We start from the raw sequence: 21,977 nt of genomic DNA, 5'->3' as shown, positions 1-21,977 counted from the left end.
CACATCCAGGGTTAGATATAGGGACAAAATAATCGATGAGCGTCGATGTCAACACTAATATATACATGAATAAGTACTCGTAGTCGTATTTACACGATTTTTGCTTTTGCATTAACATTTAATGTTTTTATTACTAAAGTATTTTAAGGTTATGTGTATACGCATGTGACATAAATAATCCTAAAAACTTCCAATTACAAATAAAAAAAATATTAAAAGCAAAATGTTAGTGCTAATAACAAAACGGAGAGGCTCTAATTGTATCTATTTATAGGTTATATGTTATATATTTAAACTTAAAAACTATTGGCAAAACATATTGTGTAGTTTGCCCTTATATGGTTACGTTCATAAACTAACAGAGCCTTGAAGTACGTTTATCACGTTCATACATTACATGTCTTTGTAATATTCTTTTTAAAGACTAATCGATTTTGATACTTTGATTTCTAAGTGCACAAATAAGATTTTATCTGATATAAATTACTTCAGTCTTCAAACGGAAAAGATAATTCCATTTCCGTCAAATGACGCGATTAAAACGAATCAGAGAATTTTCTCGTTGAAGTGAAATGGAAAAGACAAAGCTTTGTGACTTTCCCTTATGAAATTTGTTACAATTAATTTAATAATATGTGTTCTATTTATACAATTTATGAAAGTATCAGTTGTCTTATATGTTTTAAATATTATATTCAAAGCTTATTATAGTTTAAATTAAAAATACAATATTTTATTATTGTGAGTACAATTTATGGTATTAAACTTGTTATAAAACAACTGGGTACCATAACACAGGTATCTTTTACTTAAAAGGATCCCCATATTTAAAAATCGTAATACGTACACAACGAATTAACACACTTTTATAAAAAAAATCTTCATTTAGTCCTTTCGGCAATCATGGTCAGCTAGACGCTCGTTGTAATATCCGCAAACAAAATTAATTTAAATATGAAGGACTCACGCAAACTAAAGATAATAAAATAAAAATATCGCAGTATTTTACGAAATTTATTTGACTAATAAAGAAAGCCCTATATATATGTATTGTATCCACAAAATCCTTTAGATTTCATGCATATAATTTCTTCTAAAAAATTTACCATCACATTTTTCCATTACGATCCATCATTTTCTTGTCCCTACCACGATTGATTCGAAGAGTGTCGAAGCCATTAATAACAAAAAATTATATAAACGATAACAATGATAGTAATTATTCGATTACCATTAAGTAAATTCTGTAATAATCTTAGGAGTAATAAGGTAAAATTAAATAATTGTATTATTTGTATTCATTTTTATGATAATAAAAACCTTTTGTTGAACTTTATTTAACTAATTTCTGTAAAGTTGCATATTATAGATCATTTTTCGAAAAATAAGGTCATAAACAAGTTTCACTTCTTACGTATGTACACTAGTACATGCACATATTTTTGATTATTTCATAGAAAACGCTAAATCTTTCAAAAAGGATTCTCTAGGGAAATCAGCGTCCTTACTTTCAATTATGTACGTCTTAAATCCTCAAGCTGTAGTGCCAACAAAAAGATTATTAGCTCGGGAACTTTATTATTTAATGTTTGAGTTATGGCTTGATTCGTTTCCTTAGTATTTAATTTAATTTTTTTTTATACCAGCTGTTCTTGACTTATGTGTGCAGTGTTATTGTTTGCCGAGGCTCGATGAAACCCATATGACTCAGGCTCAGAATTGAAATTGAATTGATTTTAAAGATAATGTAACAAGTTGCAGATATTTTATAAGAATAAAAAAAGTGTTTATTAATTTTAAACATTATAATGTGTAAGATTCGGGAAACTACAAAATAGCGCGTCAGGGTTTCCAGCTCTTCCACAACAAACTTTATATTTTTTTAAGAAATACTAATTTAAGACGGGTCTTTTAACTTGTAATTAATTTATCCTTGATAAACCATATAACTTTAATTGCATTTTATGACCTCCTAGTATTTCAATTAACAATAGCATCACATTAATTAACGTGTCGTACTACATTATCTTGAAGCTAAAAGCAAACTTCGACATGCGATGTTTGCGAGAGCGTATTTAAAAATGCAGGGATGGATTATGATTCTTATGGGCCTCTGGTAAAATCAACCTTTTTCATCCATAAATATGTTTATATGGGCTTTAATAGTACAACAGGCTTCAATTTTATCCGGCATGCAAATTATGTATGAGTTTGGTAATTAAAAGAAAGCTCTTCAATTCAATTCTACTTGTATACTACCTGTACTAACATATGGATCTCAAACTTGGGCACCCACTTAAACGCATCATACAAAGCTGCAGGTGTGTCAAAGATCGATGGTACGATGTATGGATAGGAAAGGAAAGAATAGAAGAAATAATTAATACAGCTTTAAGAAAAAACAATTGGTATGAGATGTTAAAAATAAATAAACTAAAGTGAAAATGGGGGGGACATGGCAAAAACAACAAAAAAGTGGACCACACAAGTACTAAACTGTTACCCAAGGTTACTGGTACAAATTAAAGAAGCAGCAGTTGGTAAATGGCAGAGAATAGCACAGTTCAGAGAGAAATGACGGGATTTGAACGAGGTTTTTCCAAAAAGGGCACACCGATAACTAAAAGAATATTGAAATAGAAACGTAAAAAATCCTGTTTGGACACTAAAGAATTGTGTTGGGTAACCAAGCTTCTGGTAAATAAAAGTCGAATTCCAAATTGTAGTTTATTACTTGATTAATTCAAATATTTAAATATATTAAAGAGCTTTTTATTTTGAGATACTCTATCGTGACTATCGCGACATATTACTGTAAATACGTTTGACAAATACGGAGCGGTAAATGACTAAAGTTCCAAGTTCATTTTATATCCAGACGGATTAACAATTGTGTTTAATTGGTTTTTTTTAATAAAATGCTATTTTCTCGTATATGTACTGTGAAAATATTTTATTAAATTATAATAGTAAATATTTGTGGTTATTTTGATAGAAAATAATATACTTTGTGCATTGATTCTTCGATATAAAAAACAATATGTATGTTTTTTTTTGATATATAGAAATAAATTCTTAACCATGTTAATATTAAAATTCGTTACACTAGGTTGTCAGACTTCTGTGCGTACAAACCATAAACTATTTTTGTCGGGCGCTTTTACTCCGTGGTCATAGACCACTAATGGACGTAGGTGGTAATAAAAATAAATATTACTCATATATACCCGAAAGTGAGAAGCTAATGCTGGGAATAAATACATAGAAGATGCGAGTAATAGTTTGTCAATTCCACAAGTGACAACCCGTCTTTCTTCAGTAACCAAAACGATCCTGAGTTTTTTTGGCCATATCGAATGCTGAGGTCATAATAACTTGGAGAATCTTGTGGTGACTGGTAGAGTTAAAGGACCTGGACGGACCAATTTATAATGGTTACAGGCCTTAGTAGAAGTAGTTATGCGCAAAGGCATGCCGATGATATATGGATATGAACACCGACACGACCTTCAGTATTGAAGAACGCGACTAAAGAAGATACCAGTAAATGAAATTTACTGTGACGGAGGTGTGCCAGAAAAAACAAATTCTATATTTAAATTTGCGATTGGATCACCTGTGATGTGTCTTTACGGTATCACCTTATACTCTATTGGAGTCCATTGCATCACCCGATCAATTATATTTCCTTGATTTATTTTAATAACGCGGTTAACATTTTGATGTCCGGATGTTAGATAGTTTATGAGTTTCATCTTTTAAAATAAATATTTGTCATTGAGACTTTTGATAAAATGTGACCTTAATTTTGTTAGTTAGATGATATTTTTATTTAATCTAAAATGCTATGCAGTGGTATCTTCCCCTTATGGATTGTAAGTAGTGTTTTATACTTTCTTAAATATCCTTATTAGTAAATTAGGTAAGACTTCAATTACTAGTCTCAAGTTAAGGCTACATTGTAATAGTATAACACGGCAAACGAGCACACGGGACGCCCATAAAGGACAGTCACCACCGCCTATGGATACTCACCGTTGAGGGAGTAGTACGCTCAAATTTTTAGTAGTTTGATCTACTACCTGTATTTTTTAGGGAAAACCCTCACCGTGACTCGATTTCAATGTTCGCTATTACGCAAAAGAAAGTGAGTTTTTAAGCGCTAGTATTTGTATATGCCGCTTTTCATAATAAAATTTAAAGACGGAAAATAATTACACATTTGTAGCAATAATCATATAGTGATTAAATATTAATAAATTAAGAATTTGGCTCTAACAAATCTTATATATGGGTTCAAATGCCACAGCTAAGTAAAGTATGCATGGATATACTGGATTGTACAAAATTCTATGAGAAATTGTTACTTACATCAGCATATTTTGGTTTAATAAACACAGAAAAGCTTTACCAAGTAATAATAAAATCGATGTGCATGAATAAAATAGTATCATAACGACCTCGAACTTGTCCAAGATATACGAATGACAGTGGACAGCTGGTCTATAGATAGACGCGGATATTCGAATGCTCCAATTATATTTATACGCTGTAATAGGCAAGATTAAAATATATTGTTTTCAATTGTTTTGTTCATAAGGCGTTTGCTATTGATATAAAGTTCTTAAAGTATTGTATTGCTTTTTATTATTTTACATTCTCGATGGAATCGCAATCACATTTTTTATATCGCGGAGGGCAAACGATGAAGCGAGTACAAAGGTGTGATGCCGGCATGAAAGATGGTTTTTTTTATAAAATAGGGGGCAAACGGGCAGGAGGCTCACCTGATGTTAAGTGATACCGCCCATGGACACTCTCAAAGCCAGAGGGCTCGCGAGTGCTTTGCCGGCCTTTTAAGAATCTGTACGCTCTTTTCTTGAAGGCTCCTAAGTCGTATCAGTTTAGGAATACCTCTACATGAATATAGTATCACAAAAAAGCGCAGTAAATGCCTTAAAAAGGGCTTGGTTGTGGAACGCCAGGTTTCGAGGTTATTCATCTCTGAAATATTACGAAAATAACAAGGTTTTCACTGTTATTTGTTGACACGTTCCGTACCCTTAGATGTATTAATTTTTACATGCCATTTCCCTGCCTTTAATGAAGCATTTTTACGACTTCAAATCACGCTTTCGGCTAACGCCGAGGTCGTTAATCGAGATAGATATAACGATAGTTAAAATAAATTAGCTCAGATCTTTATTACGTGACAAAATGAAGGTGAGGCTGATTGCTTATAAAGCTAAGCTAGTTAGCGATCTTTGTGGATGTGTTTTTATCGTAAATATATGTCAAAGTCAAGTCAAGTCAAAAACCATTTATTCAAATAGGTAACACAATGTACACTTATGAACGTCAAAAAATAAATATACATTAAATGCTTCAAACTTTACATTTACTGCCAGTTCTCAAATCGGCGTAGAACGGAAGAGAAGAACTCGCCAAGTTTTTTTTGTTTTTTTGTTTTACACAACGTTTGTAAGCTGCAACCATTACATCATGTTCCACATGACATCTTAAGTAATAAATAATAATAAAATAAATTAAAAATAAAGATTTGTATAAATATATATGCATATGTGGTAGATCTAGTAAGGTAGGATAATGTTTGGCTCATTAGTGACCTAATTAGGAACCTCCACGTTCCATATAAATTATTGTCAGCGCAACAAACAAGGAATGAGCAATACGTCATCGCTATCAATCTAATTGCCTATTGTACCATATTCGTAGTATAATTACTCCAGATCGTTGATAGCACGTAACTATAACAAGTCAAATAGGTTTAATTGACCCTTTTTAGGATATAAAATAAGTTATCTTGATCTAAGCATTGCTATTGTAATCATTTTGACCAGACCAGACCACGCTTGCCGATGATCGAAGCCGGATTACTATGATTGATCACATGAATATCGCAATTATATGCAATCTTCTTCTATGTGATATTTACTGCTTTATTTTGTTATTGGTCAGAATGTGGTTGGGGACAAATATTGAATTTAAATGACATCCCCATGAATATGATTAAAGGACTGGCTTATAAACACACAAGTGTTGCGCCTGAGACCTAATATGTAGTTAGACTTTTCATTCACTCACTCACTCATATGTACCCACACACTCATATATGCACTCAGGCGTGTTGGAAACTGTTGAAATAATAATAATAAAAAAAATGTTATAAATTAATATACATAATATATTTTATGGAATTCAATATGAAGTTTGTTATGGAAGAGCTGGGACACAGGTTTTGATTACTTAAAAGGGTTCCAAAATCTTAAAGACTGCATGAATTATTGTCAAATTAATAAACACAATTTTTTATACCTCCAAAGAGCATAAACGGTGTCAATCAACTCTGAATGAACGATTCTAACAGACGTTGGTTACGAAAATAAATAGTATTATGATTTTATTGAATTTGGTGAAAATGAAGAATGCAGACAGAGACGAGCATCTATTGTACAAAATGTTTGGAAAATTTGTTTGAGTGAATAAAAAAGGATTTACTCCCACGTCACGAATATATTACGACAAATTCTAAAGCTCATGTGGGCTGAATGAAATTTTGCGTCAAAAATAACTATTTTATTTATAATCTTACCTTTATGAAGGAATCTCTTTCAGTGATAGTTAAAGTAATATTTGATTCAATAATATTAAACACTTTAGATTATTAGTCAAGTAATGGTTAATACGTTGGTTACACGAGTTATAATAGTAGGCAATAAATAACGATTATAGATTGAAAGTTGCAATAACGTTTTTTTGTTTTTTTAATAGAACAAGGGGCAAGTGATACCGCCGCCCATTGACACTGTCAATGCCAATCATATAGCTAGATTGTTTGTAGTTTGCTGAACGTATACGGATATTGTTGGCAATCTTTGAACAATGCACCATAATTTAATAAAAACATCTAGTATTGTCTTTTATTAACATTGCTTTTACACATTGAAAGAAGACATTTAGTATTGTCTTTTGTTAAAATAGCTTTTACACATTAAGAAAAACACTTTTTGAACGGACTAAACCTATGTATTATTTTTAAAACTTATAGTTATTTACATAATTCTAAATTTTAAATTTTAGACGGACGTTTCGCGTGCTTTTCAGCGTGCGTGGTCACGGTGACCTTTAGTCCGTTCAAAAAGTGTTTTTCTTAAGAAGACATTTATTCAATTAATCCCTCTAAAATATATTTAAATGTACTTATAAAAATCAGTGGCGCTACAACCTTTTTAGGTCTGGGCCTCAGATTTCTGTAACTGTTTCATGATCATTTGTTAATCCTGATTAAATTTGTGCCTGATACTCATTTGATTTTTTGGATCTAAGGCAAGCCGGTTTAATCTCGATTTAATACTTCGCCGTTCGAGCGTATGTTAAATGCGTACATAGAATGAAGGTACATTGGTACACAGCCGGGGATCGAACCTACGACCTCAGGGATAAGAGTCGCACGCTGAAGCTACTAGGCCAATACTGCTCCTTAGAGGTAGTATATATAGTGAGGAAATGTTGGAGAAACTGAGGCTGTGTGTGCCAAATAATCGCACTGGGCGTGGTAAGTTATCGCAATTGCCTGCAGTGCCTCGAGCAGGCACTCTGAATATTATTGCCCGTGCGGATATATTTAGTGCACACTGACTGAATTCATAAGAATTATTTATTTATAATTAGTTATAAAAATGTTTGGGTATTTTGTTTTTAATAAAAATTTTATATTAATTAGTTTTCTATTTTATTAGTATTAAGTTACTGTAAAAATAGAAAATAAATATCTCCAATTTCGTTTGCAAGATTACACTTAACTTAAATACTATACTTGTTATCTGTTATTATTGAGCTTTTTACCCATACTTCAAATAGCAAAGCTGAAGAGTTTTATTTATGTGCTCATTATTATCATTAAACAATATCCAAACAAATACATCATACATAAAAGCTCAAAACGGAATACACATTCAAACATTAACATAAAACATAGTTACACAATTTATACATAAAGATAAATAAAAATAAAATATATGTTTGTTATAAATTCCAAGGTGCATTAATAATTGTAATATATATTAAGAATAACAAAGCCATTATTCATGAAATATATCAGAGCTTTTTATATTATTCAAAAAAAAATATCTATCGTTAATACTTGGTTCGTTTAGTAGTAGTTTCGAATAATTGTATATAAAGTTATATCGCTATAAGCTTTTTATTATTACGCTATGATCAGAGTTGAAACTGAGAGGTGCAGATTTTTTTCTCTCAATGCCAGAGGGCTGTGCGTTGCCAGCCTAAATAATATGATGACGACTAATAGTCGTAAAAATTAACAGTAATATTAAAACCGCATACTTTAGCTTATATAATTTATGTAGAACTTTTATAATAGTTTATCCAATCTCAGATAAGATTTTCCAAGTAATTAGTAAATCGATATGCATTGATAAAATTGGTTCATAACGACCTCGAATTCCGCAATACGCGACATGGCTTGTTTTTGACGTTCATAATTGTGCATGTTTACCTATATTAATAAAAAATATTTTGAGTTGAGTTTGGGCCGTAGAGTGTGACTATAAAGTATGTAACGATGATATTAATTTCACTGAGGTAATTGTTGTTGCTACTGTTTGTATGTTTCTTAAAGTATTCATAAAATTCTTCTTTAGACAACATTTACAAAGTGTACGTTTTTATTTCCTCACCTACATCGTACCTCACATAAAGTCTTAATGTTTATAGCCAACTTTAAGTACGGCAAATACCAGTTCTAGGGAATTACTACCAATACCCTTTGAATATTAAAAGGCTGAAGCGTTCACCATCCTTCTCTGTCAAATTCAGACTGTTTTCGCGGAAAATGTGGAGTGACACGGGTTGACATAAAAGTGAGGTAAGCCTTTGATACTGGCTTTTTGGTAATCTTTTGCAATTTTTATCTGTCATATTGTGTTGTAATGTACAGTACCACATAATTTTCTTGTCCGATAAGAGCGTCACTATCATAGATGTAAGGCCAGTAAATAAAAATTAACAATTATTTGGGGAGTAATTTGAAGACATGCAGACTAATTTAATAATTTATTGAAATGTCTTGATAAACAATGTATCTAGAAAATACAGTTTTAGGCTTAAATAAATGTGACACAAACTTAGGACCAACTGATATGACAGGTTTTGTTACCGGCACTATTTATTTTATTTTTATTTATTCACACTTAGTTGCATTAGAAAAACACAAATGCGCATGTGCAATAGTTATTCATTTGACTAGTTCGATTGTTTACGAGTTGTTACGAATTGACTCGACCATCTTCCCGAAGTGGGATGGTCGAGTCGAAGGAGGGAGTTGTGATTATAAAAGAGGTTGTGACACATGCGCACGGGCCTTTTCTTTGTACAAGTTTGAAGTTATACAGTTCACGTAAAATCAGTGAAGTAAATTATAGTGAATTAAGTCATCATTGAAGTGTTTAATTTCCTACCCTAAGAACTAAATCAACTACCGCTAACAATTGTTAGCACCAAGAAATTTTTAAAAATAAACACAAACATTACAAAAAAGTACAACATTTCGAAATGGCGACATTAGTACCAATTTCAGCCACCGGCCAGGAAAAGAATGTGCCAACTCAGTTTAATTTAGTGTTGTATTATAAAACACAGCTTAACTGAAACTTTTGGCTTATTATTTTTATCATTTTGTGGACTCTAATTAATACTGTATTATAATTTGTTAGTGTTTAACAATATGAGATATTCACACAAATCATAACGCTTCACGTACTTCACTTCTGATTATCAAAATCAAAAGTTTTTATTTCAAATAAGCCTTTGCAGGCTCTTATGAAACGTCTAGTTGCACGGTTCCAAAAAGTGGGTCTCATGGAGAAGAACCGGCAAGAAACTCCATGGACACTCTTTTCAACAATGATTAAGAATATATACAAACACTTCGATAGCAACCCGAAGTGTGAATGAAATATCAATCAATCCTTGTGTATGCTGTGGAAACTATTGACTAATTTAACAAAGTGATGTACTGTACTACATTTTAATTTTAATTATTATTAATAATAATTATTATAATTATTATTATTAATTATTATTAATATTATTTTAAATATTTTTTAATTTTATATATTATCTACAAATTAATACATTTCTGTCACAATAATAAACATGTTTGCAATTTAACATTGAAAATATTCTAATTGTGCAAAATATACATATATATTTGTGTTATGTAGATATCATAAAGGTAAATACAGTTTATATGTTAATATAAAGAGACAACACAGGGAATCCTAGTGTGGGGTACGTGGTAGAAGTGAAACCTTCAAAATTGTCGGTTTCAAGATAATGAGACGATTTTAATTGTTAAGTTTAATATCATTTATTAATTTTGATGAAAACCTTAATGATTATGTGATTTAGATTGCAGTAAGAAGTTTTTATTTCAAAAAGTTTTTAAAATTAATGAAATGTAAATAAAATTGATAAATTTCATTGAATAAAATTTTTGCACATCTAAGATTTTTTTTTGAATTAATTAGAAAATGAAGACACACTAATTTAAAGTTTATAAACTATATAAGGATTCTCATTTTCTCCCACGTTAAATCTTAATCCTAATCTGACTTTATGTGTCTCTTTTTACTGTCGCTTTTTCGATGCTAAAGAACTTTTCACTTCAAAATATGCACTCAGGGACTACCCTTAAGAAACTTTTTGAATTATTGAAATCGGATATACGTTTCAAAAGTTATTTATCAGTGTAATAATTATCAAAATTAATATTTAAGAAACAGCCCTCTAAGTGACTCAATGATATTATCTACGACCAACGTTATATATTCGACCCAAAGTTGGCTTAACTATACCGTCGTATTAGAAAATTACATAGCAATGTAATTTGTTAAATATATAACCATATGACGATACAGACTAATTTACACGTCTCGCCTCAGTATATAACATAAAATGTGGTTTCGTTAATTTACTACGAAATGTTGGCGTTAAATTGGTTTAGCTTAGATATTCGGCTGTCTTGGCATTTACACATGTTATTGTAATTTATTGATCTGTCAGCAATTACAATAAAATTTGCGTGAGCGTAAGACTTCATTAGTTCACCTTGCACACGTCATGCGAGATGCTTATTGTAAGGATTTTATTGACCACGCATGCAATATAATAATTAGGTATTTTGGCAATTGGGTGCTTTAAATAAGCTGTTTTGTTGTATATTGAATTCTATTTTAACACAATATTTAAATTAATAAATTTGCGTTTATGCTTTCTGACCACTGTTACTTTACGACCCTCGACTCTAAGGTGTACGAAAGTAGCGATGAATAACAAAACCGCAAGGAAACTTAGTCTGAACTGAAAAACTGAGTCAAACGTCAACAGATAGTGACAGACTCAGAGAAGAATTATTACCTACTTACCATACTTTATAGAAATTGTGTCGTAGCCCAGCAGTTATTAGGTGTATTCTAAAGTAATTAGAGTGTGAGTGTTAGTTCGTTTTTCGGTCGGAATGCAAGTATTTTTAACTTTAAATTTTTCTCTGTCTTTGTTAGGGTTGTATGGTACCGTCACCGTTGTCGCCATCTTAACCGTACATATTGGGTACAATAGAATTTATAAGGGAAGGGGATCAAACCGTAGAAAGGAGACTGCGTGGCTTAGGATGTATATCAATACGTCGAGAATAATTGCAAATGGTTGCGGCGTAATCCTAATAAAACTTTCAACACAACCCGTCTTCTGGCCTACATCAAAGGTCCAAATTAGTGTCTGGTGATGGCTACACCACATCATATATAATGCTACATCTACAGTATATGTTATAAGATATCTATTCTAAAATACATGACCATTATGGTAAACATAAATGTTACAAAAATAAAAATATTAAACTTCCAAATTTTGATTTTAACAAGGGATTAAGTTTGCGATAGGAAATTAACAATGTTTTTTTTTAAATTGATCTACCCACTACCGAAAATATCAAGCTCTGGATAATTAATGTTTATCCTGTTATAAATATAAATATATACTAATTTAAAGTACTGTATTACATTTAATAAAATAATTCCTAAGCAAACTGTTTACACGCAAATGAAACAAAACCCATGTAGCCTGACAGTATATTAATCAAACAATAGATTCGTTGCCTAAAATAATGAACTTATGATTTACTACTCATGTGTTTATCATTTGTGGGTTGTTCACCTTGTTTTTTTATTTATTTATTGTATAAATGTTCTTAATATAAAGGAAGTTGGTGTGGTGGAAACACAAACTGTACACAGTTTTTCTATCCACCAGGACGTCGAACATATTTAAATCATTAACACATATATATATTCTAAGGCCAGTGACATATAAACTGTAAATTTATAACAATCAAACCATTCAAACGATTAAAATTGCACGTAATTACTTTGTTACATAAAAATGAATACAAATAACATAAATTATTTGAGTTGCCACGGGTGGCCTTATCTGGTATTTTAAGATAGGAAAAAGCTTAATAAAATAAATAATAAGGGTAAAGTAACAACAAATTATAGAATTATTGAACTGAATTTAAAATAAATGTAAAAAAGTTTAAAAAAATAAACTAATAGTTTATAAATTACAATGCAATACAATAGAATATGAAACAAACGAATTGTCTAAAAAGGATGAGCTGTGACATGCTTATTGGAGAAGCGTAATACATAGCGTATAAGGCATATATAAGTTGCATTACATATGAGTTGCACTGCAAATATTAATTTATAATTCTGATTCTAATTGAGAATATATAAATATTTTTTAATGAATAGTAAAAGTAAATTATTTTAGTGTACAATCAAACTTGAACGTGCTTACGTTAAATACTTTAGACATAAAAACATTAATATAACGTAAAGGCCATACTTTTTGTCTAATTAGTAAAACTTATTTAAATTAGTATGTGAGTTAACATTCTAAAACCTTTAAGGATATATTGTAACTTTAATAGCAATTATGATTTTAAATATTGATTTTTGTAGTACTTAATTCCAAGTTTGCGACATCGCTTCTACAGACACATATTCATAAAAACTTAATGAGTGTGATGGAACTCTTATTATCTAGTAATCTTTAGGTTACGTCTGTCATTGTGTTTACGCTGTAAGATAGATATAATGTACGGAATTGGCGGTATAAAAGTATGTGAATCTTGTCTTTAACACGTCTTCTGAGTTATAAACCACCACTATATCAGGGAGCATCAACGTCAAGTCTATTCTGCAAAAAAAAATGAATCATGAATGGATAATCACTCATTTTTATGGGACGAGATCAAACGAGCACTTGGATCGCTTGAATTGGCAAAAATAGCAAAAAAAAATTTTTCATAATGGTAACCATCACTTATGAATGTCAACAGAAAAATGTTAAATTAATTCTAAATTTACATTTACCACCAATTCGCAAGTCAAGGGCGTAGAGCGGGCAAGAAGAACTGGCAAGAAACTCTCCGCCACTCTTTTTAATCGCTAAGTTTTAAGTCATACAAATTGTTTGAACTGGAGCAAATCAATCTCAAAGCTTAAGATCATTAAAAATTATAAAAAGCTTTATTGAATTATTAACATTATTGCTTACCGTCTCTGAACATCTCCAAAATAAAACGGTTGCAAATGCGTTTCCGGAAAAATAAACGTCAATCGAAAAACTAGAATTTATAAAAAGCTTTATAGAATTATTTACGTTTTTAGCTTACCGTCTCTGAATATCTCAATTATAAAACGGTTCCAAGTGCGTTTTTGGAGAAATAAACGTCATTAATATTGACTTTTTTCATAACATCGTTTAATAACGCTCAATACGAAAAGCTTACTACAGTATTTAAATACCGAATCGTGTTTATTACGGCCAAATATTTACTATAAACCAACAAATTTCTGCTAAAATGTATTCTTTATTATTTCAAGTTTTAATTAGCTGATAACTTTCACCCACAAAGTCTTACAGTAATGATCATTACAGATATCCGCGGTAATGTCTTAAAGTTTTAAAATCATTGGCATCATATAGACAGATAAATAGACAAAGTTTCGAAACTCATTACTTTGACTTTGTTTCTGTCTGTCAGCTTCAGGTCTTTAAGCTTTCATATATACTTCTTTGTTTTCTAATACGAGGTATTAAGAATTCGAGAACTTAAAAGCACTTCTGAAAGTCTCATTTTTTACATGGATTTTGGCGTATACAATCACGTAATTGAAGGAAACTGATACCTTCCAGATATACTTAGATAAAAAATTAAACAAATGAATATTAGATGCTTTTAATACAAAATATTAATTACATATACATTTTCGTATGTGTTTAAACTCTACTTTAATATTAACCGTACATCATACGGTTATTATAATAAATGAACTCAATAGAGGCACGATCCTTGCGTCTTGGTTTGAACTCCGGTTGTTAATCAATTTGAATTCCTATGTACGAAAGTTTGGTGGAAATCCATATCAAGGAAATTCATATATTATCCATAAAAAACAACATGTTAGATTAGAAAACAATTTTTTAACCGGATTAAAGCTATTTGTATTATTATAAACTTAAAATTATTTACGTGACCACGCACGCTGTAAAGCCCGCGAAACGTCGGGAAATTTAAAATTATGTAAATAATTTTTCTTTCAATGTGTAAAAGAAAAGCCATGTTAACCAAAGACAATACTATGTGAGGTTAGAGAAGTCAGCTGATTGCTGAAATTCGGCCAATGTAGAGGATTTATGCGACAATTGTATATCTTTTACTATTATGTATTTCTAGAAATATATTTGATAAAGTCTATTTACATTTAGTAATAACTGTAATTCTATTTCTAAGCAAGCTTTCTTAGATCAAAGACATATGAATAGTCGTAGCAAACGATAAACTTCAACGATACAACAATCATTCCTTTCATTCGTTTTATCTTTCTCGTTAAACAGTTGCATATTTCTTTTATTACATTTTTTAATTTAGCAATGATTGAAATGAAAGAAAGGAATGTTTCTATAAAAGCTTTTCGCTTAGACTTTAATATATATCCATACCAGGTTGTCGTATTATACAATATACTCAACAATTTTGACTTGTGTAGCCATCTAAGTAGAATTCAATATAATATTTTATGTTTTTTTTAAGTCTACTTCTTTTGGCACGTAAGGATAAAATGATGAGAATAATTTTAACGATGTGCGCGTTTTGTGTGGGTTTTTGTGACGCAAACTGACACCCGCATACAGTCACAAAAAACCGACACCCTGAAGTTAGCATAGTCAACATTTTAAAAATGTCTATTTCTTTAATTATGTAGAAATATTTTTTTATGTTATTTAAATAAAAATTATTTAACTAGATAATACGTTATTATAAAACTTTCCATTTATTAAATATACCTTTTTCTATTGTTAGTGTCGTATTTTCTACAAAGATAAGGCTTAATTTCTAAGGCGAAAGATAAAATTTTTAAAAAGATTTTCATTTTCATCATGTTACGCCAAAGAAGTCTAACTGCTAACGCGTCTACGTTACGTACACAGACATGTTTTTACATATTTTATTTAAAGTTAGTTTCACCTATTTTTTGGGTAAGCATAAAAGACTGCTACGCTCCTTATTCCATACACCTCTCTCAATATTAACTATCATTTACCAGCCCACTGACCAGCCCTTTTTTTAAAACACCAAAATCGTAAAAGCGTGTCTTCGACCTTCACCATCATCCATGTTAAGTAGTTTTTTTTTAATTATAAGTTTAGTTTTTCAATAAAGCGTAATACAGAATGTAGAATTTAGACTGAATGAAATGTGGAGTACAGTTATTGTATATTTTCTCTTAAATAATGTGACAAAAATTCATTCTGAGATTTGTTTTGTAGTTTTAATGCATATTATTTTATATTTTTAAGCAGGAAATACTCCAGTGATGGTTCTATGGGGCTTGGTCTCTTGTCAGATCATTATTTTCTTGCCGTCATGCCGTCGATTTTTGTGTCTCAAACATGCTAGTTTTGTAACGGTATTTATCCTTACCGTACGAGCAATTGTCAAGTACATAGATCATCACTGGTTCTGTGAAGATTATTGATAATGTATGTGATAATTTTAATTTTTTAATAAAGTATTTCTACAGCTACTCATTAAACAATATTCAAACAATTACATTATACACAAAAGCCAAAAACGGAATACACATTCAAACATAAACATAAAGCACAGTTTTACCTATTTATACAACAATATAACAAAGTACAAATTCATACTAAATTCTAAATTATAAGTTCTAAGATTCATTGATGATTATAATAAATATATAATATAAAGGAAGCCATAACATAACATAACAAAGCCATTATTGATAAAAGATACCAGGGTTTTTTAAATATTTTTTAAAGCATTGTTTAGTCACATTAAATATATCAATATATAAAATATATAATATAGAACAAAGATCACAAATTTGGCATACCAAATAGTTTTAAATTATCATGAAACTTTAAAGTGCCTACACTCAGTTCATACGTGAAAAGCACTTTGTTATTTAAGACTTCGTTCACATTCAGCTCGAGTCTGTAGCTTATCCTAGGTGGTTTTGTATTACATAAATGTTTAATGTTAAATTTAGAGACAGATTATCACTATTGGAATATACAAAAGTAAAGGATTTAGTTTACACTTTATATACGAGTCTTACCCGTGTTATGCAGCAAGTATTTTTTCAACTAATAAAAAAATAGGTGGTTGTTATTACAGTTAATGTAAAAGTTTTTCTTTTTATTTTGATTAAAAAGCCTCCTTGGTCGTTATTATAAAACGACAAATAGAGTGTAAGTAAACTAAGTTAATATTTTAAATAAATGCAAAAACTTTTCCAAAATATTAGGAAAATCAATTTATAATAAAGACTAGCTTTAAATATATTCGCGAATTAAAAAAAAATATGTAATTAACATATTTTTTTTTAAATTTTTTTATTACGTGATAGGTTTAAAAAGTTATACCGAATGGCGAGAGTTTCAAGGATCACATTATTTCGAATATAATTTATAGGACAAGGGCAGGACTTGATGTTATGGTAATCAATATAAGTCACACCCACAAACTTAGGAAAGGTATTGTATTTTTAGTAAAAGGTCTAATTGTTATTGAAAAAATAAGAAAATGTATTCAAAGGAAATATTATTTATTTTAACAATCAGGAATAGAACCAGTTAAAATGTAAAGTGTATTGGCCTAGTGGCGCGTGTGACTGTCATCCCTGAGGCCGTAGGTTCAACCCCCAGTTGTGTTCCAATATACTTTCTTTCTATTTGCGCATTTCAGATTCGCTCGAACGGTTTACCGAAAACCGGCTTGCCTTAGACCCAAAAAGTCGTCGACGTGTGTCAGGCACAGGAGGCTGATCACGTTCTTTCCTATTAATTTCACAGTTGATTATGAGACCCATGAAACAGTACAGTTTTTTACGTCGGCTTTTTTCTGTTGGCCCTATGTCTTCCGTGCCGATGAATAGGTATGTCTACCGATACAAATTTAATGACTTAGAATATGTGATACCTGTATCTTATATTCCGTTTAAAAATATACTTTATTTTATTTTTTTATGATACAGAAATCTGAGGCCCAGACCTAAAAAAGTTGTAGTGCCTCTGATTTATTTTATTTTAAAAAACAAAGTTATTCCATAAATAGGATTAAACTCTTACGATCAAACTCTTTCTAGTAAAAGTCGTAAGTTAAACTAATGAAGCTTATAAGTTGTAAGTATCCGAAAATAGTACACAAATAAAAACACAACGTTTCTTTTAAATACGCTTCGATATATACATATATACCATATACAGTATTTGAAGTATCTAGGCGATGTTAAAATTCCACATCATTATCCAAGAATCTCGTATACGAAACAATTCCTTTGGCGATGAAAATTGCAAACTTCGAAATTGGAAAACGGGAAATCAGTATGCGTCGAACTGTCAACGAGGAAAGTTGTGTCTGTGGTAACGAATTTTCCCTCCAAAATTTCGCGTAGTTAAAGAATAAAATAAGTTTGTTTCATTAAAATGTGGGGTGTTATTTAACGTCGAATGGATTCTGTATAATTTTAGAATAATGATCGAAAATGAGGATGAGATTGTGCAAGGTAAGATCATAAATAAATCCTTCAGTCGAAACGATTTAACAATTAGGGCAACTAACGGCCCATTTTTAAAACCCCAAAGGAAGTATACAATTCGATGTGAATTTTGTTGAATTAAAATTTTCTATTGCGTCACAAGTCCATTTGAATGAATATTCTCAGTTTATTAACTTTATGATAAGTTATGTAAAGGTTACAACTAGAAGTTCCATAGGATAGTTATAAACCTACATAAAACGTTGACGTTTTCATTTTGAAATATGTATTTCAAATAACGTCTTTGTGTTTATATTTAAAATTATTATTTAATTAAACCCCGAGCACATGCAGATAAATATTAATACTTACATAAATTATAGAATGAATAAGATAACTATGTAGTTTTATTTTTGTTATTGTAGTAATAAGTAACTATATAATATGCTTTATTTTATTTTTATTGATAAAAGCTTACCAACGTTCACTCTGATACATTGCTAAAATAAACACAAAATATAATTTTGATAGTGACAAGCACTTAAAGGCAAACATGACATGCACGTAGAGATCATACAAATATTAAACAAAAACAAAATACTAAAAAAATATAATAATTAAATTAAAAAATTAAACAATAATCGATTTTAAAGTGTGAGGGGAGAAATTATGGAGATAATAACACAAAAAACATCTAGTTCCGTTATGTTTTCTTTAATTGATAACACGTATAGCTGGACAAAAAATCTCTCTCTTTATGTTAAAGGGAATTTAAAACCCCAGTAAAGTAAAACAATACCCATTAATAAAGAGTATTTTTTAACTACTTGCGGTGCCAAATATTTCTTTACACGTAAAAAGATACAATAATCTTGACATAGATTGTAGTGCAATATTTATTTATGATTAATTGCGTTTCTGAGTAAATGAAGAGGATTCGCTATATATTTTTTTTATTTATAGAGCAAGGGCAAACGTGCATGAGGCCTGATGTTCAGTGATACAGCCGCCCATGGACACTCTCAAAGCCAGAGGGCCTGGAAGTGCGCATTTTTCATAATTAGTACGCTCTTGTTTTGAAGGACCCTAAGTCAAATTGGTTCGGAAATGTTTCAATGAAAAAAAAAAATATCTAACGTCATAATACAATGTATACGACGGTTATACGACCCTCATTTTTTCAAGATCTACTTGAGATCTTTGTTAGTATGCTTGCTATAATTTTAGATCCATGGACCTTTTCATAATAACCCACATTATTCCTTCATCGCTTATACTTAAGATGGTGATTTTGTAAGAGAGATCATAAAATTACGGGTAATACTTAGCATTTTCTATTATCCCAAATCATTTCTATTAAATCTTTATATGACGTGATAAACAAGAAAGATTTTTTTTGTACACTTCTACGCTTTGTAAATATGCCTTTGAAGGACTTGATAAAAGTAAATTGTCTATCTATAAATTTGGATAAAAAATGTTTCAGTTATCATAACTCAAACACAGACTGTTTGAGTACGGTTTAATTATCCTTATATGGAAATTGTATTCGTTTTTACAACAAACTCACAAACGAAATTAGATAATCTCAAATTCAAAACTGTCGTTAAACATAATTTCATCAATAAAGCTGAAGCTGTAATTTATAATATAATTTGACGATTATTTCAATGATCCTAATCCTTGGTATGATTTGCTGCAGTTCTAACAATTTATATGACTCAAAACTTAGCGATTAAAAAGAGTGGCGGAAAGTTTCTTGCCACTTCTTCTTTTCCGCTCTACGCCCTTGACTTGCGAACTGATAGTTAATGTAAATTTAGAATCAATTTAACATCTTTTCTGTTGACGTTCATAAGTATACTTGATTACCTATATGAATAAAGTTATTTTGAGTTTGAGTTCGAGTTTTTGGTTATAACTGGAAGTTCCATACGATAATTATATACCTACAATTAACATAGAAGTTTTCATTCTTAAGTATATATTTCAAATAACATCTTCGTGTTTATATTTAAAATAATTAATTTAATGTTTAGGGTTGCTTAATTCAATTACAAGTAATTAAAACAATAAAACATGTCTTTATCCTGTCACAAGAATTATTAAACATTCATTTGAATCGAATTTGGAATAACACTATGCTTCGATGCTGTTTTAACTTACTCTACCAGATATAGCAGTACAAATAAAAAGAGTTGTCTCTTGAAACTGCTAAACCTAACAGGGTCTTGAATATTTTATTCCGTCTGTGAAACAGCAACGTCGTTAAAACGGAGCGTTTCTTTTTTAGAACACAAAGACACAAAGTTTACAATAGTACAGTACAAAATGTGCAGAATTGTAAAATGGGTCTATATTACCATAGTATCAGAAAAAATATTGAGGCTAACTATTGGAGGCGACGGCTCTGGTTATGGCTAAATAATTGCATATTTCGAATCACTGCCACAGGTACTGTACGAGCCAAGGATGTAACATTTTCTCAATCAGGCTTTCTTAGTTTTATAAGAGTGGCGATTTCCTAAATAATGGGAGTTACGCGAGAGCATAGCCAGGCGTAGGCACTCTTTTCAACTGTTACATTGCATTCATTCGTTTCATAGCAATCAAAATTTTATTATTTCGCATAACTGTTGTACGTGAGTGGTTAATATAAAGTAAAACTGAAATCCTCTATTATTTAAAACACCCTGATGAACCAGGAACCGTACAGCTTGATACCTGTAATTATCAACTTTTAAAAGTCATTATTGTATTTATTTATGTACAGCTCAGATATGAATTAATGATATTAAAAACTAAAAAATTTATATAACAAAATGATTATTACTATATGTAACACAAATTAATTTAATTTTGCAGCCGGTTTTGACTAAACAAGGAATAATACTAAGGCCAAGCTATTAAAACTATTAAAATCAACATGTGTTAGTTCATAATCGCATGCCACACGTACTAACCATTCATACCTTGGTTGTGTGCCAACGTAATTCAATAGCAACTATTTTCACCTTGAGACAATTGCACTGTCAAAGTTACGTGTCAACGGACACACGTGGGGTCGAAACAATAACAAAGACATATTGTTCTACTCATAACTCATAAGGCCGGGTTTTATCACTTCAATATGGCCATTTTTAAAATTCTAAAGTCGTTAAATCCAAATAAAGTGTCCGGCCTAGATGGAGTAACGTCACACTTCGCAAAATTGTGGTATGGTGCTCTCTCACTACCGTTAACAAATGTTTACATTCTGTCAGCGTTAAAGAGATACTGCCACTGGGACAAAACTTATTAAATTTGTTTTAATTTCTTTTTATTAATTTTTAATTAATATTACCATCTCGGTTAAGAAAATTGTAAATAGTGTATATTCGATTGATATATTTTGGATTTAATTAATTTAAATACATATATTGTTTACAATAAATCTTTATCATTGGAGTCTTCTTCATCTATGAAAAACAGCACATGTAATACGAGTACATAAATCCGGAGACAAATATAACGAATACAACTATAGGCAAATTTGTATTCTAAACACTTGCTTAGGATTGTGTTTGAACGCGTCATGTACAATCAAATTTATAGTTTTATTAAACCATGGGTTGTTGTTGTTGAGTTTTGAGGTTCTATTTAGTTTTAGCTATTGTTGTTATTTTTTGTATTGTTTTATTTACTATATTTTGTGGTTAATTGTTAAAAAAAATTTCATGTGTATGTGTGTAAACTTTGTGATGTCATATTTTCTTGTAAATTTATGCATACAAATTGTTTTACAACTTATAAATAAAT

The 21,977-nt window shown here is 30.3% G+C and overlaps 1 protein-coding gene across 3 annotated transcripts in view; it reads left to right on the top strand.

Moving 5' to 3' along the window:
• The window catches only part of LOC123709733 (adenylate cyclase type 2), a 149,433-nt gene that overhangs the window by 19,283 nt on the left and 108,173 nt on the right, over positions 1-21,977 (top strand). The window contains exon 1 of one of the 3 annotated variants that reach the window (XM_045661257.1): positions 18,081-18,206. The exons of the other annotated variants lie outside the window; for them this stretch is intronic. Coding sequence (XP_045517213.1) covers positions 18,176-18,206 — 31 coding nt within the window. The 5' untranslated portion in view covers positions 18,081-18,175. Of the gene's footprint in view, positions 1-18,080; positions 18,207-21,977 lie in introns of those variants that run through there. 3 annotated transcript variants of the gene reach the window in all.

The sequence above is a fragment of the Pieris brassicae genome, chromosome 5, assembly GCF_905147105.1.
Source record: "Pieris brassicae chromosome 5, ilPieBrab1.1, whole genome shotgun sequence".
Taxonomy (NCBI): domain Eukaryota; kingdom Metazoa; phylum Arthropoda; class Insecta; order Lepidoptera; family Pieridae; genus Pieris; species Pieris brassicae.
This window is presented reverse-complemented; position numbering and strand designations above follow the sequence as displayed.